At 49.8% G+C, this 24,462-nt stretch overlaps 1 protein-coding gene across 9 annotated transcripts in view; it reads left to right on the forward strand.

Annotated features, from left to right (window-relative positions):
- Positions 1-24,462, forward strand: part of SZT2 (SZT2, KICSTOR complex subunit) — a 52,710-nt gene that overhangs the window by 5,122 nt on the left and 23,126 nt on the right. For 4 of the 9 annotated variants that reach the window (XM_027900652.1, XM_027900646.1, XM_027900649.1 and 1 more), the window contains exons 6-37: positions 10-169; positions 610-716; positions 894-1,104; positions 2,149-2,319; positions 7,417-7,648; positions 8,311-8,440; positions 9,631-9,773; positions 10,420-10,572; positions 10,877-10,991; positions 13,503-13,708; positions 14,100-14,324; positions 14,704-14,782; positions 15,128-15,225; positions 15,415-15,583; positions 16,066-16,180; positions 16,504-16,617; positions 17,116-17,316; positions 17,429-17,541; positions 18,014-18,155; positions 18,494-18,652; positions 19,049-19,253; positions 19,472-19,584; positions 20,002-20,260; positions 21,292-21,457; positions 21,540-21,632; positions 21,811-21,892; positions 22,027-22,311; positions 22,689-22,827; positions 23,085-23,201; positions 23,310-23,373; positions 23,749-23,934; positions 24,007-24,348. In XM_027900652.1, the coding sequence (XP_027756453.1) occupies positions 10-169; positions 610-716; positions 894-1,104; positions 2,149-2,319; positions 7,417-7,648; positions 8,311-8,440; positions 9,631-9,773; positions 10,420-10,572; positions 10,877-10,991; positions 13,503-13,708; positions 14,100-14,324; positions 14,704-14,782; positions 15,128-15,225; positions 15,415-15,583; positions 16,066-16,180; positions 16,504-16,617; positions 17,116-17,316; positions 17,429-17,541; positions 18,014-18,155; positions 18,494-18,652; positions 19,049-19,253; positions 19,472-19,584; positions 20,002-20,260; positions 21,292-21,457; positions 21,540-21,632; positions 21,811-21,892; positions 22,027-22,311; positions 22,689-22,827; positions 23,085-23,201; positions 23,310-23,373; positions 23,749-23,934; positions 24,007-24,348 (5,094 nt within the window). The remainder of the gene's footprint in view (positions 1-9; positions 170-609; positions 717-893; positions 1,105-2,148; positions 2,320-7,416; positions 7,649-8,310; positions 8,441-9,630; positions 9,774-10,419; positions 10,573-10,876; positions 10,992-13,502; positions 13,709-14,099; positions 14,325-14,703; positions 14,783-15,127; positions 15,226-15,414; positions 15,584-16,065; positions 16,181-16,503; positions 16,618-17,115; positions 17,317-17,428; positions 17,542-18,013; positions 18,156-18,493; positions 18,653-19,048; positions 19,254-19,471; positions 19,585-20,001; positions 20,261-21,291; positions 21,458-21,539; positions 21,633-21,810; positions 21,893-22,026; positions 22,312-22,688; positions 22,828-23,084; positions 23,202-23,309; positions 23,374-23,748; positions 23,935-24,006; positions 24,349-24,462) is intronic. The other 5 variants (XM_027900654.1, XM_027900647.1, XM_027900653.1 and 2 more) reach the window with 3 other exon arrangements.

A 24,462-nucleotide genomic window follows, 5' to 3' on the forward strand; every position in this document is an offset into this window, starting at 1 on the left:
CTTTTCCAGATGGATTTGTCACCCCTGAGCCAAGAGAGCCCTGGTGACGTGCAGGAGTCATCCGGGAGGAAGCCCAGCGTGTCTGTTGTCACTGCTGATGTTGGCCTGGTCAGCATGGTCCGGCAAGGGATCCTGGCACTGCAGCTGCTGCCCTCCAACTCCAGTGCAGGTTGGCTGCATCCTCGGGGTTAAGGTTTGCCCGGTTGTGTTCCTCCTGCCGTAGGCTGAGGTTAATTTTAGGAGGGCTGGTGCCTGGACCCTTCTGCTGGGGAGGAAATTTCAACGTCAGCTCTTCCTCTCCACGGTGTGGGCAAATTGTGTTGATGGGAATGGGGAGGACAACAATGTGCTGTGTGTCAGCGTTGGGGAGTTTGTGAGGAAGGACAGCTGTGACTGTTGCTCAGGACAACCCGGGATGTGCAGAGCTGAGTGCTTTTCTGTACCTAGTCATGATGTTTGCCAGCCCCCTAACGCCTTGGAAGCTCTGAACCGTGCTCGGGATTTCCCTTCTGCTTTTGCCCTGCCTAAAACTTTCTCTCTGGTGGGTATACTGGGAGATTTGATAGCTGCTCGAGATGGAAGATGCACTAAGTGCTACCTTGTTCACAGGTATAATAATAATTACGGACGGTGTGACCAGTGTCCCCGACGTGGCTGTGTGCGAGACTCTGCTCAACCAGCTGCGCAGTGGCACAGTGGCCTGTTCCTTTGTGCAGGTATGTCTGCTACCTGGCAGAGTGGGGCAGAGGGAGGCAGGTAGGTTGGTGGTGGTGGCATTCACTTCCAGAGGGGAAGAGGGGCCTTCTCTGCCTGTTTGAGTCCCTTACCAGCCCTCTGCCTTGTCCTGGGCGCTGCTGCACTCTCTCAGGTGTCTTCTTTTTGCCATCCCGCAGGTAGGCGGTGTCTACTCGTATGATTGCAGCTTTGGCCACGTTCCCAACGTGGAACTGATGAAATTCATCGCCATGGCCACTTTTGGTGCTTACCTCTCCACGTGCCCTGAGCTGGATCCCCTGAGCCTGGATCTGAACGTGTATCACAAGGCATTTCTGCTCTACTCCTTTCTGCGTACTGGGGAGTCCCTGAATCCAGAATATTACTGTGGTGAGGAACCTGCATGTCCTCCTTCCAGCAGCTGGACGTCTTACAGCACCTCTCTTTGGGGTGACTCCCCCAGGCGTGGTTATGCTGATACTCTCCCTTGTCCCCTCTGGGCAGTGTCTTCTGAGGGCTCTGGGCACAATTGGGCACACAGCCTGATCCATGACTCTCCTCCTGGTTCCAGGGATTGGGAGGACCACTGTTCCCCTTTCTGTGGTCTTGGCTCAGCAATCTGCAGTTAGGCTTACTGTGTTGGAATGTGGAGGGGGTCAGAAGCTCTCGCCCGCCCTTCCCTGAACACTGGTTAGCTCTCAGGTGGGAACATTCTGGAGAGCTTATCCTAGCTGGGCTTGCAGACATCAGCTGGGATTGAAAAACTGGGCCCCTGAGAACCATCCCAAATGCCTCTCTTGGTTTTCCTTATTTTGTGGCTGTTACTGACTGGGAGTGTGCCAGGACACATTAGTTTAGTTACCAGTAAAACATGGGAACGCCCTCTCATGCCCTGGCACTGTGCTGGTGCCATCTGCACCTTCTGTAACTTGGCAGCAGAAGCCACACGTGGTAGCAAGTTTGAAGAGAGCTGGCCTGGGACTCGGAAATGTTGAATCTTAAAAAGATCAGCTGTTAAGGGTTTAAGCTCAAGGCTCCCGCATCCTGATACCTTCTAGAAAGCACCTGGGAGTTCAGGTTTTCCGGGGAAATTGGTAAAGCCCCAAAGCCTGCCGTGCAGCTGTTGTAACAGCTGTGCAGTTCCTGCCTGTCCGGGTGAAACGTGTAACTCCAACGTGTGCCTTGTCAGGAAAGCTGTCCCAGAGGAAGCAGGGCCTGGCACCCCACCCAGCCCCTCTCCCAGGCCTCTTGGCCACCCTTGTGAACCTGTTCGCTGCGCTGCAGAATCAGGAGAGGGTGCAAGTGGTGCCTGAAGGATGTGCTGTTCTTCAGGCCAGCAGGGCGAGTGTTCCTGGCAGCTTTCATGAAGCACTTTAGGAGGCCCGTTGCTGCGGGGAGCCGCTGCCTCACAAAGCCCACCTCTGCCATTTGCAGTGTCCCAGCACAGGCTGTTCAACGAGCACCTGGTGTCTGCGAGCAGCAACCCCGCGCTGGCGATGCGGAGGAAGAAGCACACGGAGAAGGAGGTGCACGCTGACCTCGTGAGCATCGTCTCGGTCCGGCTGCGCGAGGGCTACAGCATCCGTGAGGTCAACATCACAAAAGGTGACTGCTGCTTCGGGGGCGGGACCCTCGTTTTCAGCTGCTGAGAGGGCAGTACAGGGCCTGCCCCTTCAGGCAGAGTGGCTGATGTTGTGGAGGAAGGAGCTGTTTTCCCCAAACTCTTGTTTTCGTGACGCAGGGCTGCCCGGTGTTGTTGTGCAGTTATGCACTTGCCAGGCTCATCCTCTGTGGCTGTAAGTGCCTGGGGAGGGACAGACAGTGGTGCTCCGTGTCTTGGAAATAATTCCCCTCAGTTGCAAAGAAACTGATGACAGAACTTGGGTTTGCAGGGTTTCCTGGGAGTTGATCTGTATTTCTCGTTTTTTTCCATCCCTTTCTAGTCCTTTGCTAGATGCACTCCAAAATACTGTCATGGTGTTGAGCACTTTGGTACAGCAAACTTAATATCTCCGAACAACAGCCTTCCAAAGGAAGAAATTCCAAAGGCTGCTGTTAGGTTAAAATGTCAGACCAGTCAGGACCATGACCAATTCAAGAAAAGACCATAAAACCTTCCAGTGATCCTGTTCTCTCATGACTCACTAGAGTTTATGGCACCTGGAGTGTGAGAACAAAGCAGCTGATTAGGAACCTTGAGGGGTATCCTAAGCAGTAAATCCTACCTAACTCTCCATCTCTACCTGTGACTAGTGGTAGTACTTTCAGTGAAGGGGAGATGAAAAAATCCAAATGCAAGCCTGTTTGTACAGATAATGTCTTATATTAGAGAATCAATGTCTCTGATATAACTCCAAAGTCATTCCAAACTTGCCATATGATGTTTTCTATGAATTTACCGTGGTCTGCCTTAAAACCACGTAAATACCTTATGCCACTGCTCTGCTTGGAAGATTGTCCCAGGGCTTCATTGCTCTTTTCTCTAGCTTCTTTTCTAAACTCCCTGAGACCAAATTAGACCTGTGTGAGTTTATTATCTTTAATTAGGTTTATCCTCCTCCTCTGACTTACACAAACATATTTAAGAACGATGTCTTTCTCCATGTAACCTCCCTTTTGGCAGGTTAAGCAAGCTCATGTTTCACCTTCTTTTCGTAAGGGCAGGCTTTCTGTTTGTTTATTCAGGTTAATAGCATTCATTTTTTCTTCCCTTCAGATGCTCTCTTTTCAGTTCGGTCTCATACTTCTCAAAACAGTTGATGAGAGTGTTGTAAATGTGGATTTATTGGTGCCTTGTTCAGCAGTGCTAATAATTCCCTGCTTCTGAAGGAAAATACCTGATGTGATAGACTGGGAATCACATGGGCTTTTTCTCCATGATTGCATTGCATTGTTATCACAGAAATCCCTCAATCTCTCATGCACCTTTTCTTCCAGCTGATGAGTCCTTGGGATTGTTGTATTGCGTTTTGTTTGTTTAATTGTCCCTAAGTGTGCTATCCTTCACTCCGCAGTTCATCCCAGTTCCCCTCACTGTTCCTCTGTGATGACTGGGAATTGCAGTTCTATTGCCTTGATGTATCTTACAAACTGAGTGAATCTAAATCACTTCTTTTTTTTTTTTTTTTTTTTTTTCTGGGAGGGGGGGAAGGTTGCTAACAATCAGATTAGGTTGGGATAATTTCTAAAGTTGGTCTTCCATGAATCTCCCTAATTTCTTGTTTCTGGAGTTTTCTGTTAGAAATAAATATCTGCTAAGTTTTCCCAGTGAGACAGTTGTTCTAGCAATGTCTGCAGATTTCACTAACATAGATATGGCATGAGATACTTCGCTTAAATCCAGGCAGATTAGATCCACTGCACTCTCCTTGTCTGTGAAACAGTGTGATAAGTCAGCTCCTGTCCACACTCAGTGTCTTTTATCCTTCTGTGCACCAGTTCACTTACAGCTGGAACAGCCCTGGATAAAGAGCCTTTCTCTTTAATCTGGCAGGAATGGTGAAGTGCTCTTGGTGACTCTGTAGTCCCACATGGAAGTGCTGGGAGAGCATTCACCAGGTGTGAATCACTCAAAAAGCAGTCAGACAAGTTCATGGATCCTTTTGCACAAAGGTGTAGCCACAGCCTCTGGCTCAGGATATAGTAAAGCAGCAAATTCCTGTGTTGTAGAGGTATCAGAAATGTCAGCACACATTCACCATGCCCTTTGCACTTTCCTCTGGGTATCTTCCTGCTGTCTTTTACCCCCTGGAATGGTAAATGGATTGGTCTTCTGTTTTTACAAAAGCAGCTGCACTGCATCAGTTACTTTCTGTGGTGAACAGCTACGGGCAGGTGCACAGGGAGGAGTAAGAATAGTATAAACATACATGATAATCTCCATTCTCCCTTCCTTTTTTTTTTCCTTCCCTTTGAGCACTCTCTAGCTCTTTGTAGCTCAGGGCCTCCTTGAGCCAGAAATACTTCTGTGTATTTTTTAGGAGGAATTTAAAAATGAAATGTCAGAGGTATCAAAAATACAGGGAGTATTTCTATGCAGCCTTCAGAGTAGTAGCAGATAATGTTACTTACACTTTGGAAAGGCTAAGTGCTCCGGGGAGTTGCTGGCTGTGATCAGAAAAATTGTTGAACAGTAGAATTCACAAATGATCAAGTGCTGCATTTGCTAAGGAAAAGCACATTGTTAATCAGGGCTTTCTGGGTCATTCTACTCAAAAGTGCATAACAAAGAACAGTTAATTAACCTGGATTGCCAAAACTTGCAAACTAAAGGTTGTTAAGGAGCCAGCTGGCTGTGAAGCAAGGGGAAAGAGTGCAGTTGTTGACTTTGACACTGTTGCTTTTCTCCTTCACTTTCCTAAAGGCAAAATAGAATAAATAGCTAGCTTTGTGCTCAGAGTTGCCTGGAGAGGTTGTTTGTGATGTTTGTAAGTGCTCTGGTTACTCTCGCTGTTTAGTTTTTAGATATTTAGGTGTTTAGGAGGCAACTGTATGGTTAGTTAGGAATGCAGAGACGCTTGTGGAAGGGGGAGGATTGGAAGGTATGGAAGGGGAGAGAAGCTGTGGGGACATGGTGTGTGATGGAGCCCAGATCTCTTCCTTTTTCTTTCTGGGATAGTGTCAGGGGATTTGCCTCTTAAACAGAAAAAGAAACAAAAAAATCTCACTGACTGTTTTGTGTTGCTGTGTATTGAGCAGAGCCTGGAGGACAGTTTTCAAAACATCATCTTCCTCTGTGATTCAGTCCAGCCCCAAAAGTGGCTGGGAACTAGCTGGCCAGGAAGAGTGGCTGTTCTCAGTGTCAAGAATAGGGAAAACAAAGTGAGCTTTCTGAAAAAAGACAGCTGTATTTTAATGAAGGAAATTAAAGTAACAAAAAGTTTTATGGACAATAAAGTCAAGAACCAGTAGATTGCTTTGCAGTAAAAAAAAAAGCTAAATATTCATCTGGGTATTACTTCCAACTAAGTAAATATTTTGCCTGTGTTTTTAGTTTTGCTTGTGTGGTGTTGTAGGAGAGAAGCCAGGATGACTAATGGAAACAGAGGTGAAGGATGGAAATATTTTCATTAATGATCTAAGCAAAAAATGTAGGAATTTGCTTATCATGTTTGCCGTTGATGAAGCGGAAGGGATTTGTTATGAGAACCAAAATATTGTGCAGAAAGCAGCGGATGAGCCCTAAAGCAATAAAAGTGAGGTGACACTATGAAATGGAAAGAGATGAATTTATAAATTCTTGTTTAGCCTGTCTGATGAACTAAACACTCTGCATAGGAAACAGCAGGTGGTACAACCCCAGAAAATGCATTTACAGTAATGCAAAGCACCCATTGTGGAAAATATTAATGACCTTAAATAAAAACCTAGTAATCCCTCAGATGAAGTACAGGTGAAATATAGTATTCACCTCTGGTCATCTTTGTTCAGGAAAGATAAATTCTTGAGGTGCAGGACGGTCTGGGACTGTTGAGGGGAATGGATGTTCTGTCGTAATAACAACTGACACTGGGTAAGGATTTCTTAGTGCACACTCCCTGCCAATGTTATGGAAATGAAGTTTCTCAGAATGAAGATAATTTAATCAAAAGAACAACCGAGCATGAATTTGGCATGTACTCTGGAAGGTTTCTTCTAAACATTGACAGGGGAAGAGTACTCTGAGGGAGCCTCCCAGCAGGGACCATGGGAACAAAAAGCTGGCTTTGAAGTGGAGTGCAATCAGCCTGTGAAGGGGGATGGCACGATGTGCCTTCCACAGCAGCAAATGCAGCCTCTGCAGGAAACAGAGCATCCAGGCTGATGATCTGTTCGGATGGTTTCCAGCACGTCCAGTCACTTATCACACGAATGCTGCAGGTCTGGCAAACTACAGAGCAGGCTGGACATCAGAACGGATGATTGAGCAGTCGAAATCGCAGCGTGGTCATGTGTTTGCCTGGGATGTTTCAGTACAAATACACCTGCACAGTCAGCAGGAGTGTGACAGTCCTCTGCCCTTTTGGCTCAGCAAGGCTTGGTGTGTCAGGTGTTTGTGTTGATCTTGATAGAGAATGCAATGGCCCGCTTAAAGGAAAGGGTAAAAATGTGCAGTTTGAAAGAATAGGTGAATATTCGTTCTCAGCATCTTAACTCTGGGAGGAGAAGGTAAACATGGTGAGAAGCTGTGATGCTTGAAGTTCTAGATTGCATGAAATATGGTCTATGCAGGATGAACGGAGGTCATTTCAAGCACTGACCCCCCACCTTCCAGGTTGTTCATGATTTCTGTCCATTATGTCCAAATATCCATGTTTCTGCAGTGGGATAGATTAACTTTGCACAGCGCAGGTGAGAAAACTGATAGCTTAACAGCCCTGCTCATCTGTGCAAAGCAACAGTTTTCTTGGAAACCAAGATGAAGCTGTGAAGAAGAGGCCATTGCAAATGTCAGCACCTCCTCTGAGTTTGTTCCCTTCTCTAGTGTAGATACAATCCATGTGCATTTAAAGAACTGAGAGCTCTTCAGCAAATACTGCTGTGCAAGCAGAGCCTCTCTCCACTGCAGAGGAGAGACTTGAGCGAAAGCAAACAGTTGCTAGATTACTTTGTTCCCCACGCAGGGAACAAATGATCTCAGGGTTCTCAGGAATCCCTGGTCAGAGGTAAAGCTCAGGTGGGGATTCAACAAGCACCTGAACTTGCTCCTCTGCTCCCATGCAGGCGGGTCCCAGCTGGAGGTCAAACTGGTGCTGCTTTGGAAGCACAACATGAGGATCGAGTACTTAGCTGTCACTCCCTGGCCCCTGGACCCGTCGAAGCGCAGCACGTGGGTGGAGGTGACGATGGAGGGAAGCTACGACATTTTGCATGACATCAGCTGCACCATGAGGAAGCCCATCACCAGCCTGTACCGCACCACGGTCATCCGGCGCTTCTGGAACACCTTGCAGAGGTGAGCTGTGCTATCCCCTGCAGTTTCCAGTGTCCAGTGTAACCAGTGATTGCTTCCTTGGTGTGCTAAGATGTGGGTTATGCAGTGGCCATCCCAGCCCAAGGTCCAAAAGGAAGGTGTTCTGAGGAAGAGGCGTGACTGGCGACAAGCTTGCTGTCAAGCCAAAGCAAAGACTGGGACTGGTCTGTGACCTAGTTTGTGCCAATGGTTCATGGTGACAGTATTGCTGCTCCCAAATCTGGATCCTGTGTTGCAAACCTTACCTCTGACTGCCATCCCATGGAGGTCATGAGTTCTTACAGCACACCCTTTTAGAGCTGTGCTTTGTGGACACACTGGGAGCAGCAAACATCTCTAGGGCTGAAGGGCCGCTATATTACAACCATTTGTGACCAGAATGACTATTACTCCCTACTATTCGGCAGATTCCTTTTCTAGCACTTAATTTCCAGCTCTGGTCATTGTTCTTATATGTTAGGCTGTTCCACTGGAACCCCTTTAACATGTTCATGGCACTGAATCCCAGCACTGCCCGAGAAAGCTCTGTTGCTGTAGATGGGCTCCCAGTCACAGGGGGGGCTGTGTGTGCAGGCCCTGGGCTGGCTGGGGCAGCAGTGGGGAGGGCATGGGCTTTTTGGGGCTAACTGCCTCTCCTTTTTCAGCATCAACCAGACAGATCAGATGTTGGTTCACCTGCAGTCCTTTGACACAGTCCCAGAACACTTCACCATTCCCGAGAGCACCAAGAATGGGGTTCCCCTCTTCTACATCCCCCCAGGCTCCACCACTCCGGTATGTTCCCTCTCTCCCCTGTTTAATGTGGGATAGGTTGTCCCACATGCCTGTTCTGTCTTGCACTCAGGCTTCATCTCTTGCCCATCTTGTCCCTCTCAGTAAGCGAGTTCAAGTGTAGGGCAGAGAACATCCCGTGCCATACATTTTTCCCCCAGAGACATCATCCTGCATCTTCATTGCTGCAGCTACACCTCTTAAGCCCAACAACAAGTCTCCCAAGTGTGCTGTGAGAGTGATGGGGAAGCTGACACACTTACTTTTGCCCTGCTTTTTCAGTGGATTCCTCATAGGTGTGGAGTTGCTACTGGCAGTCTTGTGAGCTGGTGATGTAGCTCAGTACTGTCAGAGGAAGATACAGGATGTGCTGAGTAGTTGTTCGATAGGCTCATTGCTCTGAGCACTCATGTGGAAGGTGCAAGAGAGATACTTGTCATCTGCACAGCAGAAACTAAACAAAATATGAGCTAATGGTTTCCACTGCAAGATCCAAATCCATTGAAGCTCACTGAGCAGAAGTGCCAACATGTTATCAGCCCCCTGCTAGCAGTGTCCTTGGCATTGATTGAAAAGGACTAGCAGATACAAAAGCTAGGGGAGCTTTAATTTAAGAGAACTATCCCTTTAATTTTATTGTTTAAGCCCTTGTTTAGGTTTGCCTAATACACTTGACCTATGTAGATTTACGTATCCCACAGTGTATCTGGAGCCTCCCATCTTATGGCTAACCACCACTGTTTCTGTGTCAGCAGAGTTGCTATAGTTGGTGGAATCAGTGTTACCCTACAAACACGTTAGAGTTGCCCAATGCCACCCATTCTGGCACCCTATTTGCATGAGTACTCTCAGATGAGTAATCTCAGTGTTTAATTGCTTTGCTGACACAAGCCATATATCCCCCCCTCAATCAGAAAGCACACCATTACATATGCCATCTTTTTCATGGTTGATTTACTTGATGCTAGGTAGTCAAATTCCTAATTAACTTGACATTTCATGAGCCTGATTTATTTTTGCTTACACTGAACTGCCTGCTTCAGTGTGAACACACTTACTCTGCTCAGAGGAAGTCACCCAGAGCCAGGGACGTGGCCTTTTAGGCCTACACAGCTCAACTGTAGAGAAATCCCTGCTCCCTCTGCGTGGAGCCAGGCTCTTCCTTGCTGAATATTGTCCTGTCACTTTCTCAGGTGCTGTCCCTGCAGCACAGCGGGTCTGACTCGAGCCATTCCCAGTTTGCCTCCTACTGGAAGCCCATCCTTTCCATGGATGCCAACTTCTGGCAGAGGTGGCTGCACATGCATCGCATCGTTGTCCTTCTGGAGCATGACACGTACGTGATGGGCAGGCCTGAGCTCATGTGCGCAGTGTGGGCCAGCCTGGGAAATCAGGTGTCCAGTTCAGCCCAGTTGTGGAGTTGCAGCTGCTTTGTGGCCGAGGGAAAGGGCCTTGCTGTTGGGACTTGGCGGATGGTGAAGGCTCATTTATCTGGGAGGGATGGTGGGGTTGGAAAGTCACGTTGTTTGAGAGTGGGGGCTGTTCTCAGAGGGATAAATTGTTTCTTAAGTCCCTCTTGGGTTTGGATTTCCTGATTGCAGGGGGCGTAGGAACGTCCATTTGGGAGTTTTTGTTTGCTGCTGGAGAACGTCTTTCCCAAAAGCATTGCTTTCCTGATGGGGAGGGGGGTCCTAGTCGCAGAGTTACATGAATAATAGTCATATATTGAATGGAGGCAGATAGAAAGGATACAGCAAGGGATGTGCTGTCTGCAGTCTGGGGATCCCTGTGGCTCAGGGAGTGTAGCTCTCGCCGGTGCACAATTAGGGGAGGTGCTTGTGCATTGGCTGCTGTGGAGATTGAATAAGGCTGTTCTACCAGTCGGAGAGTGAGTTGCAGTGGGTGTAGCAAAGCCTCTGTGGGTTCTGGGGGAAGAAGAGAAACTGTAGCTCTGAGATGACCTTCTTCCCCCCCTCCCGCAGGCCTGTGCCCAAGCACCTGCACACGCCGGGCAACAACGGCCGCTACAGCACCATCCAGTGCCGCATCTCCCACTCGGCGCTCACGTCCCTGCTGCGGGACTGGAGCAGCTTCGTGCTGGTGGAGGGCTATTCCTACGTCAAACTGATGCACAGGTGAGAGGCTCTGAGGAGGTGGCATGTGGCCAGAGCAAAGATCTGGTTGGACCAGTGTGCGGGGATGGGCCTGAAGCAGATGTCTGGAGAGGATAAGGGCTGGACAAGTGGGTGTGAAGTCCCGCGATTTCTGGACTGACGCCGTTGTGTTCCAGGCGCAGCCCAGAGGGAGAGGGAAGCCAGCTGGGGGGGTTTCTGCCTGCTAGAACTGACGCTGTGAAGTTGTGTGGCCTGCCCTTGGTCTGGCATGACAGAGCAGCAAGATCTGTGCTATTTCAGCTCTGTCTTAATCCCTCCTCCCTAGCTCTGAGGATCTCACGCCTTCCTCGTTTTATGTGGTACGGATCATCTCCAAAGCTCCCTGCATGGTTCTCCGGCTGGGGTTCCCCATTGGCACACCTGCACAGGCCAGGAACAAGGTGAGAGCCGGCTGTCTGCTTCGTGGGGTAGGAGCAGAGCACAAGAACTTCTGGATGTGGAAATTGTGGGTATATCACAGGCAACACTGTGGGCAGGTACCCTCCAATAAGTAACTGCTATGTTAAGGCTTAGATGGGTGTGAACCTACTGTAACAGAAAGGGTCGGCTTGGACAAACCTTCTCTGTTAAGTCTGTGGAATATTTAAACCCAAAGACTCAAAGATCAATAGAATAGCTGGTCACATGAATGTTTTTCCCATTGCTTATTTCAACTGTGGGGATCAGAATGACTCAGAGGTTATCTGGTCCACCCTTGTGACCAAAGCACAATCAATAGCATCTATCAAGAACTTGTCTGACTCATCTGTAAAGACCTCTGTGATGGATGTACTACATGTTCCTTGGACAATCTGTTCCAGTAATGGTGAATTGCTTATGTATATTTAACCTGTTAGGTAGGGAGGAGTTAAGACTTTAAATGCCAACAATGCCCCCCTGACATGAGCAGTACAGGGAGAGGAAAAAAAATACCCAGGAAATGTTTTCAGGAGATAAAAGTCTGCTTTTAATAAGCTTTTTGTATCAAAAGAAATGGTCTACCTTAGTCAGATACAGAAGGTGGAGTTATTGTGTGGACTGTTTCTCCAGCACTAAAGGCTGAGACAAGTCTAAGTATTCTTCAGTAAAACATCAGTAGGAGAAAGATGTCCTGCTATTAAACTATGTGAAGTTTTTGTTATAAACAAGAGATTTATCATTAAACCTGTATCTCTTACCTTCATGAAAGAAATCTTTGGTTTGTCTAACTTAAGTGTTAGAGATTAGTCTGAGGAGAAGCTGACAAACATGGGAAGGACCATCTCTCTCTGAGATAATGAACCCAGATAACACTAAATGCTCTGGCGCTCTGGAGGATCTGCCCCTTCATGTCTTTAGGGGATCCAGGTTTTGGGCACTGGTTGCTGGGCCAACATGTGGGCTGGTAATGCCAAATGACAGGTTTTATGAAGGGGTTCCTTCTGACAGGTGTAAGTTACTATCTATGTCATGAAGAAAGTGTGAGATGCAGCTGTGGGCAAGCTCCAGATCATTGCAGGAGGAGGTGTATGTAAATCATAGATTGTATCATACACAATCCTTTTTGGTTGGTTGTTTTTTGTTTTTTGTTTTTTTTTTTTACCTGCCCTAAGACTGGTTATCTACCCAGTGTGGAGGATGGCAGTAGAACTTAGCCTGCATTGTTTGTGCTGAGCAATTCAAGTTTCTAATGCTGAAGGGAAGGAAAGCACCTGGTACAGTCTGACTTCCAGAAAGCTTTTGGTGAGACTTCATATAGGGCACAACTGTAGAAAGAATGAGGTGTCCTGAAACAGGAAGCTGAAAAAGTGCTGCATTCTCAGCACAGCAGAAGCTGTTTGTGGTTTTTCCAATCTTTTTTTTTTTTTTTTCCAGTCAAAGGTTAGGGAACTCATTTGTAGAAAGGTAGCAGATAATGAGCTGGGAAGATGTGCAGGTGGCACAAAGCTATTTCAGCCTCGTGCTTTGGTGGCACCTAAGCAGTATAATGTTGGCTGGAAGCCAGCGTTGGTAACTGCAAAATAATGCACCTTGGATTTGAGAGCTTAAACGCCATCAGTGATCCTGTGATATTAATATGAAACCAAAAGGGGACCCAAGTGGCAGCATAGTGTGGAAAAGAGCTCTGTTCACCATTTGGGAACACTCCTTTCCCTGCAAAAGACATAGTAATGATGGGGAAAGTTACTGAAATAATTAGTGTTGAGGAAGGAGATGAAGAGCTGCTGTTCTTCGTTTGCCTACAGTGGTAATAGAAATTGAAACGAGTTGAACAAATATTGTGAAAAGAAACCTAACCATGGAAATTTCAAAGAAAACACTGGGCTATTGTGAGAATCAGATGCTAGTGTGGGTAGAACCATATTCAGAGCTGCTAAAAGCTAAAAAGAGTAATCAGGAAGTCATTGTGAAAATGTACTGGAAAAAATTAACCTAAAAAATAACCTGAAACCTCTTACCACAGAGGCTTGACACGTGAATGTGATCGTGGGGGAATACATAAGACAGAGCCAGACTGTTCCCACAGCTGATACAGACTAGTTTACATTTACTGTAGGCTGTTGAGGAAGAGAGAAGAATGAGAGTGGGTGCTCGGACTGCTTCTGTGGAGGAGCTGGCATGCAGCGAATTTGTTTTTCATCTGAGTTTTGGAAGGCAATTTCTTCAGCCTTGAAATCGTCTTTGGGTTTTTTTGACCTTTCTTTTGCTTTTAAAAATACTTGTAGTTGTTAAAATAAGGACCAAAAAAACCTTGTGTCATCTTGATCTTGCTGGTGCCTCAGTAGTAAAATGACCTTCAACTCCTGCTCTCCTGTATATTCAAGGAGTGTTCTATTCTTTTTAGTCAGGCTCTTGCTCTGGCTGCTTATTTTGAGTAGCTTATGCCTGCAGACAAAGATGGTCACGTTTACCTTTTGCTTTTGCCATGACAGATAGTGGAGGAGTTACGGGACCGAATCTTGCAGCTGCGCTTTCCCCACAGGGTCCAGAGCAAGGAGGCAACTCCAAAAGCAAAGAGGAAAACGTTTGGCAGTAGTTCTCCCTCCAAGTCTCCGCCTGTGGCTGGGGCCCAGTCAGCCCTCTCGGACAGACCCTGCCTTGTTGTGCTGCACAAACCCTTGGAGAAGCTGCTTATCAGGTAGTGATGGAGATCCAGGCCGTCAGCACAGTCTCCTTGCCCCGGGAAGTGGGAAAAGGGAGGGTCTGTGGATGGTGCTGCCAGTTTTAGGGGGAGAGCACTGTGAAGCTGATGCTTGTTGTGGTGGGTTTGTGTTGTGTGGCTGTGACTTGCAGCAGGGGTTATTGCTGGACTGACTAATTTGTTGCGCCTAATTGAATGTGATGTAGAAGTAAATTTAGTTACTGCTGCCTGAGCAAGATCCTGTGCTGGGCCAGCCATGTTCTGCTGCTGGAGGGCTCTGTCCTGGACCCAGCAAGTGGACTGTGGATCTAGACAGCTCTGGCCCTGAGCAGAAAAAAAAGATGGATTTTTTTCTGTCTCAGCACACCACACTTCTGCCCTCCCCTAGGTATGAGAAGCTGCCTTCTGACTATCGAGCCCCCTTCATTCTCAACCTGGAGCACCCCCCGGTGTCTGGCCCGCTCACTATGGTGGCCAATCGTACTGCCTCGTCCACCCTGGCCTCGCTGTCCCGATACTTCTACCACCAGCGCTGGATCTGGAGTGTCCAGTCAGGGATGGCACCGGCTGTGCCCATCACTGCTGTAGCCCAGCTGCTTTCCACGCTCACAGAGTAAGTTGCACACCTGAACAGGAGTCCTTTCTCCAGCTAGTCCTGGGGATGCAGGCAGAGCAAGGTGGATCTGAGACCTTATTAAAGGGAACAACCCCTTTGCAGAGTGCTTGGTCCTGAACACGGCTTCTAGAGCTACTTGGGTCAATGCTTTACCTGCTCAACCTGCAGTTGAGGAGAACGAAAGTCCTGGAAAACATGCAAAAGGGCAAGAGGGGTTACTGTGCCTGGAATATCCTGTGCAGTGTCTTGTCTTCCCATTCCCTGTGTGTAGCTTCCTGTCTCGGGAAGGAGGGTGAAGGGTACAGTTAATCTTGTGTTTAAGGCTTGTGGGATGGGTGGAAAAGTCCTCCAGGTCTGACTGGCTCTCTGTTGCAAGGGTTCGTCTGTCAGAGGGTTTCCACTTCGCATCCAGCGGGGATGGAATTATCAACATGGTGCTGGAGTTGCCCATACAGGTGAGCATGGGTGCTGCACTGTGGACAGTCCTTCACTGCTGGCTCTGGGGTGGATTCGCCTTCCCGTGACAGGATTTATCATCTGCTTCTAGCACACACCCTTAACGTGTACAGGGAGAAACTAAAGCAGCTTGTGGGTTGGGCATTTTCCTGTCTTCATCTGCAGTTAAAGAGCTGCTCTGCTGGCAGGGGTGTGCTGTGCTGGAGGAATTCTTGAGCCTGGAACAGGCTCCCTCTCTCCGCCACTGCAGGTGGAGCTGGGTGATGGGCCTGTATTGTACTGGGGGGTACTGGGTGGGTTGATCTGTTGCTGCTGGCCAGGCTCATGCAGTGTCTCCCCTCCAGATTGATGGCTCCAGTGAGAGCAGCAGTGACAGGGAGAAGCACACCTGTGTCGTCCAATACATCCTCTTCCCACCCCACTCCACCTCCACCAAAGACAGGTGAGGCTGTTGTTCTGCTCCCAGAGAGGGTTGGCAGTGGAGTCACAGCTCCAGACTTGCCTTTATCTGGTGCAGATGACTAGTTGTCATGGATTGATCAGCAGTTAGCTGGAGCTTTGCCTGCAAACCTGCAGTGGGCTGCTGGCCCTGTGCCATCTCACAGGACTTGCCTTTTTTTCTTTCCTGCAGCTTTTCCACAGATGATGACAATGATACAGAGGTAGAGGCCATTGAGGTGGACACAGAACTGAACCTGGTCACTGAGTGCTGGGTAGAGCCACAGAGTGGCCATGTCCACAGCACTGCTGAGAACTGGAAGCACCTCCATGGCTTGCCCTACCAGAAAATACCTAAAGCGGTGAGTCCCTGAAAGGGGAGGGGCATGGGCTCTTCTGTGGAGGGAGAAGGGTTTATTGTGAGTGCACCACAATACTGCAGGTGAATATTGAGGGCCAGAAGAGATGGGAGTGCTGCTCACAGAAGAGCTTGACGTTTCTAGAAGAGGAACGAGCCACTGGATGTAATAAGTTTCTGTATTGCAAGGCAGTGGATGCAATGCTGGTTTTGGGACAGCTGGAAAAACACAAATTATTTTGTGACGAGGGGAGCAAGCTGGACCAGAGCAGTGACTGCAGGCAGTCCTGCTAACACTCCTCCTGAGCAAGGTGAAAACAGGCTAAAGAATTGGTGGAAAAGGAGGGAGCAGATGAGTGAGAATAGGGCAAGTCAGGGGACAGGATTATGGGTGTTTCCTCTCCTTGCTTTTTTAGACTGTTTTCTCCTGCATTTGGGGGTAATAATTCTGCTTGCATACAGCTGAGCCTTGACTGCTTGTTGCAGCTCTATCCCCGGGACCTTGCGTGCATTGCCACCATGCTGACCTTCGAGTACATCAGCCAGTTGTGCCAGAACAAGGAGTGGGTCTGCCCTCCTTCAGACACCAAAGCTGCTGAAGGTGAGTCCAGCATCTACGTCCTAGCAAGTTTGATGGAGCAAAGATTGCTAGGCCCTGAGTGTCTCAGAGGTTTCTGGAAGATGGAACAGATATTTTGACAATTTTTTAGGCTGTGATGGTAGTGGGTCACTTTGCACTTGTGCTAACCTACCAGAGAAGTGGCTTCATCCTGGAAAGGCCAAAGAAGCATTGAGGCTTTCTGCCTATGCTGGAGAGGTGATGAGGTGACCCTGCTTGAGCAGAGCTTGGCCCAGATGACCTTCCCTGGGAGACAGGGATATGTTGTGCCCACAGGCATGTTACATTCCCACTTCTTGTTGCAGATCCAGACATGGGGCCTGGTTTTCGAGTGCATGAGATCCCTTTCCAGTTCAACCTCATGAAGCTGTTGCCAAGGTGCCAGCAGGTTGAAATGTTCTTCCTAATGCTGACAAAAGGTAGGTGCCTCTTCACCTGCTGCCTCCCCTTGTCCTCCCTGTGTGGCTATGGGCACCCTGCTCCATGTGCTTGTCTCCCTGGGCGGTAGCTGGGAGCACTGCTGTGGCTCTTTCAGCAGCTCTTTCAGTGCTGTTCTTCCTGACTCTGCGGCCCCAGGGCTGCCCAGCTGTATTGCTGTATTTCTTGGGATGATAATTTGGAGGAGTTGCTTTTGAAAACATCAAACCTCGACAGTTGCTCTGTGGTGGTAGTTTCTTGTCTGTACCCCCAGCATCTCCAGAATATTTATAGTAGCGGGGTGAGTCAGTGCAGGGTAACTAATGATGCTGAAACCCCAGGGCCTCCTCAACACCCTCCAAGTCCGTCTTGCAGAGGTGCTGAGGGGGATTCCTGGCTGTATAGAAGTGTTGCTTTGCAAAGGACTGTCTCCCGGGGTCCTGGGCAGGTGGTGCCTGTGGAGATGCTGTCTCTGAAGCTGCCGTGGTTCTGTTTTGGAGCAGAGAACGAGGAGGTGACCAAGGACTCTTCGTTTGTGCCCAATGAAATGCTACTAAACCTCTTCCATGGCTGCCTGCAGCATGACCTCAGTGACCGGGAGATCCCCATGGCTGATGCTGATCACGTGGCTTTCATGGAGCAGGTTCTGCAACGGGATCGTGATGGCCATCAACCCCCCTTCACGCTCCCTGTGATCAGAGGTGAGGACCAGGAGTGTGACACCAGGAGCTCTGAGGTGTTTCAGGAGCCTTGCTTTCAAATCTCATCCTCGGGGGGTGTTTCTCAGATTAGTTTCTCTGTGCTTGATTTCAGAAGAAACCCTGAAAGCTTCTGGGACCCTGGAGCAGCAGGATGCTTCTGCATCCTATCATCTTGTTGGCAGCAATGGCACCAGGGATATGACTGGCTCCACAAGTACTCTGCAGGTACTGCTGTGCTGCTGTCCTGCTCCTGAGCCCCCTCAGAATGCGAGGCAGCAGCTGTTCAAGAGTAGGAGAGTTAAAAGGGCTGAGAAAGATGGGAAGGTGGGTGTTTTTCCCCACATTTGGCAGCAGTTTAAGCTGTAGCCTGTGGCTGAAGTCAAGCAGGAATCTGGAAGGTGTGTGGATAGTTGCACTCACCATGGGCCTAGCCTGTTACAGCTGTGCCTGGTACTGATGCTGTGCACACATTGCTCAGAAACTGGGGGCAGTCACTGCCTGGAGGTCAGAACCAGCCCCAGCAAGGCTGGCTGAGATACCCTAAGTGTTGTGCTGTTCTTCCTGGAGCCAGGCTGCTTCTGGAATGTGCAGGGGTGACCAGGGTGATTTCAGCATTGTGCCAACCAGCACTCATGGAAGAGCTTGCTCTGTGGGGTTGCCGTGTGCTGAGTTTATCCAACTTCTGCTCTTTCCTCAGAGCCTTGGCAACACCGAGCTGCCTGAGGATGACGTGACACTGAGTGACACGACGGGGCCCTTTCCCCCTCAGTGGCGATGTTACGCCAAGCTGGTCAACCCACAGCATGTGTTCCTGACCTTCCTGCCAGCCACCTTCTCAGGTGAGACAGCCTCTTGTGGGGAGCAAGAGGAGTCAGCAGTGCCAAGCACCTCCTCAGGAAAACAGCAAAACCAGGATCAGCTCTTGTAGGATGGAGAGAGAACTGAACAAGGATGTTCATACCCAGTCTTTTCGCACTGTATGGCCAGGAATAGAATTAGTACCAAGTGCTGGATGTCCTGCTCTTCTCCCCTTGGACATGGTGCTGCCCATGAAGGGTTTTCGGGTGGGGGATGTGGTGTTGAGTTGTTTGTTTGACTTTGCTGTCTTGGGAATGTAGGTTGAGGGATTAAGCTGTTCTCACTGGACAGAGGGTGATTTTATTTTGTTTTCTTCCAGATGTGCAGAAGCTGATGGCTTGTGGGTTGGACAAACCTCCAAAAGATGAGAGTCAGTCTGGAGAGGATACCCTGGGACCTGTCTGTGCAGAGCGAGTCAGGGCTGAAGAAGGGGATGCTGCAGTGCCATTACCTACCCTCAGCATAACACCAGCCCATGGTACCAACAGCACCTTGCTAAACTATTAGTAGCCTTGCTGTTCTTGAGCATGCTGTTGAGCAGATAGAGGTAGGAGGGCTCTATCAGCTCTTGCCTGTCCTGTCAACTCCTGCCTGGCAGTCAGCAGAGTCAGCACAAGGGGCAGAGTGATGTTTATAGGGGGATGAAGGAGTGTAATGTGAGTTGAGTGCCTAAGGCCCAAGGTTGATTTCCAGTGGGCAAGGAGATTGCAGGTAGATAGAAGCTACTAGGAATGGCAGGACTGGGGTTTGAGTGGTAAGAAGTTTGGAAGACCAATACCTTCCTGTAGGTGCTTCTGTGAGGGCTGTGACGCCTCAGACCAGGAACAACGAACCCTTCAAATGCCTTTATCTGAGAGGACTGTTTCTTTTGCAGAAGGGAACCGTGAGCCTGGAGAGCAGAGTGGCCCCTCACGGAGAGATGTGCACATCTCCTTCTGTCGCCAGAACTCGCAGTCTGAGCTGGGCGAGTGCCGTCGATTTCGCTGCCCCATTTACATCTACAGCTGCTCTTTGGAGCTCTTACGGGAGCAGCTTGTCAGCCCCCGGGCACACCGTCCTCCTCGGGACATCTTTTTCAGGTAATACCAACTATACTTGGTTCCTGGACGAGAAACAGAGGGGTTTCCTTGCCAAGAGTCTGGCTCTAGCCCTGCCTTGTTCTCATGGCTTGGCCTCTCTGCCTTGTAGCAGCCACTACCTGTGTGTGCCCTCGGGCCCTGCTTTACCGGTGTTAGAGCTATTTGTAGTCTAAAACGTGCTCACTTGCCACTAAAGGCTATGGTTTTGTCTTTTCCAGGTCCCAGTCTCTGGAACGTCCTCCAGCTGCTGCTTGGCTGGACCACAAGCACAAGGAGCTGGTGAGTTACTGCACGCTGCTGCAGGAGCACTCCCACCAGTGCTATGTGAAAGGTGAGCAGTGGTGCGGTGGCACCTGAGGCAGGCCTGGGTTGGGGCTGGACCCTGCGTCTTTTAGGGAAACAATGTCTCATTTTCCTTGTGATCTTACACCGAGCAAAGCGAGGAGGTGTGGGACCAATGTCCCACCAGGAGGGATTTAAAGATGCCTCTGTGCGTTCCCTTTGGGCCTTGCAGAGGCTGTTCCCAAACCTGTGGAGTGCTTTCCTCTCACCTTCAGGGTGACAGATCCCCTGGGCACTCTGGCATCACCTAAGCCCAGACTAAAATGTAGCATCAGGTGCCCTGGCTGACTCCTGTCTCCCAGCACCAGCACTGACTCCACGCTGTGCTGGGGACTTGGTGAAGATCCGTATGTGGCTGTTGCCTGACTGCCATTGCCTCACGTCAAGCACTCTGTCTGATCTGTAGGGCTGTTCAAGAGCCTTCAGCAGTCCCACAGCATCAGCTCCCAGGACCTGCTCACTGCCATGGACTACTGTGAGGAGCTGCTCCAAGAGATTGACATCACCAACTTCCTGCTGACGGTGTGCAGCCACGTCCGCTCCTTCCGAGAGAGCCACCAGCATTTCCACACGCACTCCAAGGCAGCCAGCTTCCAAGTGGGCAGCGTAGAGCAGGAAGAGGAACAGAGCTCCAGGGAACGAGGGGTCTTGGTTTCTGAGTCAAGGTAAGGGCACACTCCTGTCATTAGCATTGGGCGAGGACAGATCTTTCTTCAAGCATCTTTTAGTGCCTGCTAGAAGGAATGCTGTAGGGCAGAGTCTAACAAAGCCACATGGAAGAGCAGATATTTCCAGTGAGATACCCACCTGGGATGGTGTCCACTAGGACTTCCTATCTCTTATAATCTCTGGTGACATCCATCCTTTCGCTTTCTCTTATAGTCCTGGCTCATTACTGTCCCATCTGGCCTGAGCTGGAGGGCAGTTTGTCTGCAAGTAAGTCTTAGACTTGTTTCTGGAGAAATTTCCTGCTGCTTGACTCGTTTGAGTTTCATGTTGATTCTGGTGAAAATGACAGCTTTGTTATCTTTTCCTAATGAATAGTGTCACTTTTTTTAATTAAAAAAATGCACAAGAGAAATACCGAGGCAGAATTGAAATATGCTTGATGATAAACTTCTGCCTTTCTATTCCTTAGGGTATTTATGAGGTATGTATCACCTTTGGAAACTTAAGGAGGGGAAAAAAGTGCTGTGTCTTAGTGTCTCTCAAAGAAACACTTTGACCCTTTGTCCTCTGCACAGCTCCTTTATGTGCATTCACTAGCATTTGTTAGGAATCCCCAATCCTATTTCTTCTTATACTGTACATGGTTTTGAAGAAGATGCAGTGTTTGAAAAGCCAGATGACTTCTTCAAGCGCTGCTTTGCCTGAGAAAAACTGTGGGAACTTTTTTTTTTGTGTGTGTGTGTGTAAGATACTGCGAATCACCTGTCCCGACGCAGGCCATATAAACTTTACTGAAGGATGTAGAGCTTGTGATGTGTTGCACCCAAATCTGCCTTCTTTACCACTAAATTTGGGTGCCTGGTTGGGTGGCAGGTTTCCTGTGGCTGTGGGGTTGGGTGGTAAGTCACATCATGTTAACACGGATGAGGTTTGGGTATCTGTGAGGCGGATGCTTGCAGGAGAGAGAACACGCACAACAAGTCTGGTTTCTCACTTTGCTTGTCTGACCTGTCCACGATCCTGTCAGTGTGGAAATGGAGGACTACAGTGAGCAGGACTCCCATAACGTTGCAAGCCCCACGGAGGAACCAAAGAGCAGTGTGGGCACCGGCTGCTGTTCAGAGTTTCCCCTCTCGCTGCTGGAAATTGGACAGCCCTGCCAGGCACACCCGGACTTGCACAAAATTATCCAGGTGGGGAATGTGCAAGCTTGACCTGGCTCCAGCAGGAGGGTAGAGCAGGATGTCTGCTTCACACTTGGGATTTCTCTTTTAGGAAAAATTCCTGGAAATTGGAAGCTTACATTTCAAGCCGGTGCCATCAAATCCTCACTATTTCTTCTATTGCCCACCGTCAGCCAAGAAAGAGGTAGGCATGGTGCTGCCCTGGCAGGTACCTAGTCCTTGTGGAGTAGCTTTGCTTGGTGTCAGATCTGGATTTGAGGCTGGCAGACCCATGGGTAGACTTAGTCTGTGTGGGGTGCCCATCAACAACCCGCTTCACTGCCTGGCGTGGTTCTCCTATCTACCCTTTCTCTCTGTCTCAGGAAGAGGCTTCTCGGGATCAGGCAGACAGGAAAGGCAGTGAGGACATGGAAGGATCAGAAGCAGAACTGGCAGCTGAAGAAGGTAAAATTTGCTCGCTCTGCCTTGGAGAAGAAAATGTCTGTAGTCTTGCTATCATGGTGCCTTTCAGAGCTAGGCTGTGTCTGCTGGGCTCTTGGAGATGTGGACCTGGTTTGCTAACAGGGAACCTGTATCAACAGGAACTGTGTCTGGATGCTGCATTGCCACAGAGAGTGACCCAGAGCTGGAGGTGGAGTACCGTGAGAAGCTGGAGCACGAGTTCCCGGACACAGATTCCCTCTCGGACTCCAACACGGTGAACCAGGATGACGACTCCTTCAGCGTGCTGGGAGGGGACTCACTCAACGAGCAGGAGTTCCTGGAGCAGGAGATGCCCCCTCTCTTTGTGCACCTTACCTGCTCAGTGAAGCTGCGTAGCCAGCACAGCTCCATGCCCGTGCAGTCCCTGCCAACTTGTCTAGGTAAGAGCAGTCCTTGCTGTGAGGTTAAATGGCATCAGGGCTTCTTTCATGTTCCTGCTGGGTGAGCAGCCCCTGGAACAAACATGCTGTGCCCCAATCAGCAGTCACTCTGAACCAGCCCTCCCTGTACAGAGCCCCCAAGGTCTGCCAGGGTCAGACAAGGGCTTTTCCACCAGGTCTCACACTTGCTGTGTGGGATTGGTGTGTGGGATTGGGAGGGTTGAAAGGATCATGGAGGGTGGTGGCCTTGTTGAGCCTGTCCACGTGTGGGGGGGGTCAGCTGCCTCTTGCAGTCTCTGTACTTGCCACCAGGCTGTGTATGTGTGTAAGAAGAGGTGCTTGTTGCTTGAGTCCCTTGGTCTGTGATCTCTCCTCAGGAGAAGTTCTGGGCTGCCTGGAAAGCTGCCAGGGCTTGAACACCATTGATTTGGGTGACCTCTGTGTGACCCTGGACATCTTTGTGCTGACACTGCCCCTGGAGATAGAAGTTGTGAACACAGACATTCTCCACAACAGGTAGGTGGAAAGAGGCCCAGTCACTCACCCGCCCTTCCCAGAAAACCATTCTTGGCTCATTTCCACGTGCTGAGACTCACGATTCTCCTCACAGAGCCTGCCACAGAGCCTTAAGAAAACGAAACTTTCTTCGAGATAGGCTTGCCTTCTATAGAGATCCCTTTTCCCTTCTCTGGAGCCAGTTTATCTAGTTCTGTGTCTCTTTATCCTCTCTGGCTCAAAAGCTGGTGCTCAGCCTGCTCTCTCTCCTGTGACAGATGCACCTCGGAGAGCAGCGTGTCCTTCACGCGCTCCCCAGGGCAGCCGTCCTCTTTCCGCTCAGATGAGGATATCATGCACAACTTGGAACGGCTCCCTTCCACGGGAGATGAGAGGTATGGCACTGCAGGTGTGCTGAGCCCCTCACACAAGGTTCCCTTTGCTGCCTGTGGTGGCTGCCTGAATGAGAGTGACTGGATGATTCTTGGTCTCCTCTCTCCTAGGCACCCCGCCCTTTCCAACCTCCCTGGAGTGCACAGACAAGCTATTGAAGCCACTATGAATGAGGTGAGCCAGACTTGCCTCCTTCTTGCTTCCAGCTGGAGCAGTGTGGCCGCAGCACTCAGCTGTTATTCCACGCTTCCTAGCCTGCTCCAAGTTGCAGCCTGTCAGGAGAACTCATTATTAGGTCTTACTGGTGTCACACAGGCTGTTAGCCTTGTGCACCCCAAAAGTGTGGGATTACCCTGACGAAACTCTCACTGCAGTTGGGGTGGGACAGGCAGAGCTCTCTTCTAAATGCCTTTTCTTAGGCAGGAGATGAGGGATTTGGGGGATGAGAGAGGCTGCCTTCATCCTGTTGGGGCTTGTATGAGACTTGGGGCTGGCAGCCTTGCAAATGCAGGTCACCTAGGTCTTCCTCTGCGTCCTTGCCCTGCTCAGATTCGCTGGCTCCTGGACGATGAGATCGTGTCAGCGCTGCGGCACTCGCAGGTCATCAGCACCTCCATCCTGCACCGGGTGGCCACCCACATCTACAACTCCAAGGGCCGGCCCAGCTGCCACAGCGAGGTGGTGCTGCTCCAGTTTGTCTTCGGGCCTGAGCACTCCCTGGAGAAGTTCAAGGAGGTAAGGAGAAAGCCCTGAGGCAGCGTCATTAACGCTTTGCTGGCAGGATGCTTATTCTTCCCCGTGTTGCAGGAGTTCAGGAGAATGGCTCTGCCAGGCTACATGCTCAACGCAGAGGGCAACGACTACCACTACATCTCCATCAGCCGCCTGCACTCCAGGCGGGCAGCTCCAGACCCTCCAGGGTCACCCTGCTTGCAGCAGCCAGCCGAAGGACAGCCCAGGACAGCCCTGGGCCAGGCAGGCCAGGAGGGGAGCAGCGAAACGGAGGCAGAGGGCTCTGAGCTGTCACACCACACAGGCTGCGTCCTCCCAGAAGAAGCCCAGGGTCTCTGGGAGTGGCCAGAGAGTGAGACACGCACTGTGCCAGACACAGGAAACCCTGCAGGTGGAGGCAGCCACACGCAGGGTGAGGTGAGAAGCGCTGGGTGGTCTGTAGGTGGGAAGGTGTGGGACACTGGTAACAGGAGGTAGAAGGATGCAGGAGGATGATGGGACTTTTTTCAGTGCCTGTTTTTCTGGTCATTT

The sequence above is a fragment of the Empidonax traillii genome, unplaced genomic scaffold (assembly GCF_003031625.1).
Source record: "Empidonax traillii isolate 1590-97213 ecotype Southwest subspecies unplaced genomic scaffold, ASM303162v1 scaffold745:size721762, whole genome shotgun sequence".
NCBI classification, from domain to species: domain Eukaryota; kingdom Metazoa; phylum Chordata; class Aves; order Passeriformes; family Tyrannidae; genus Empidonax; species Empidonax traillii.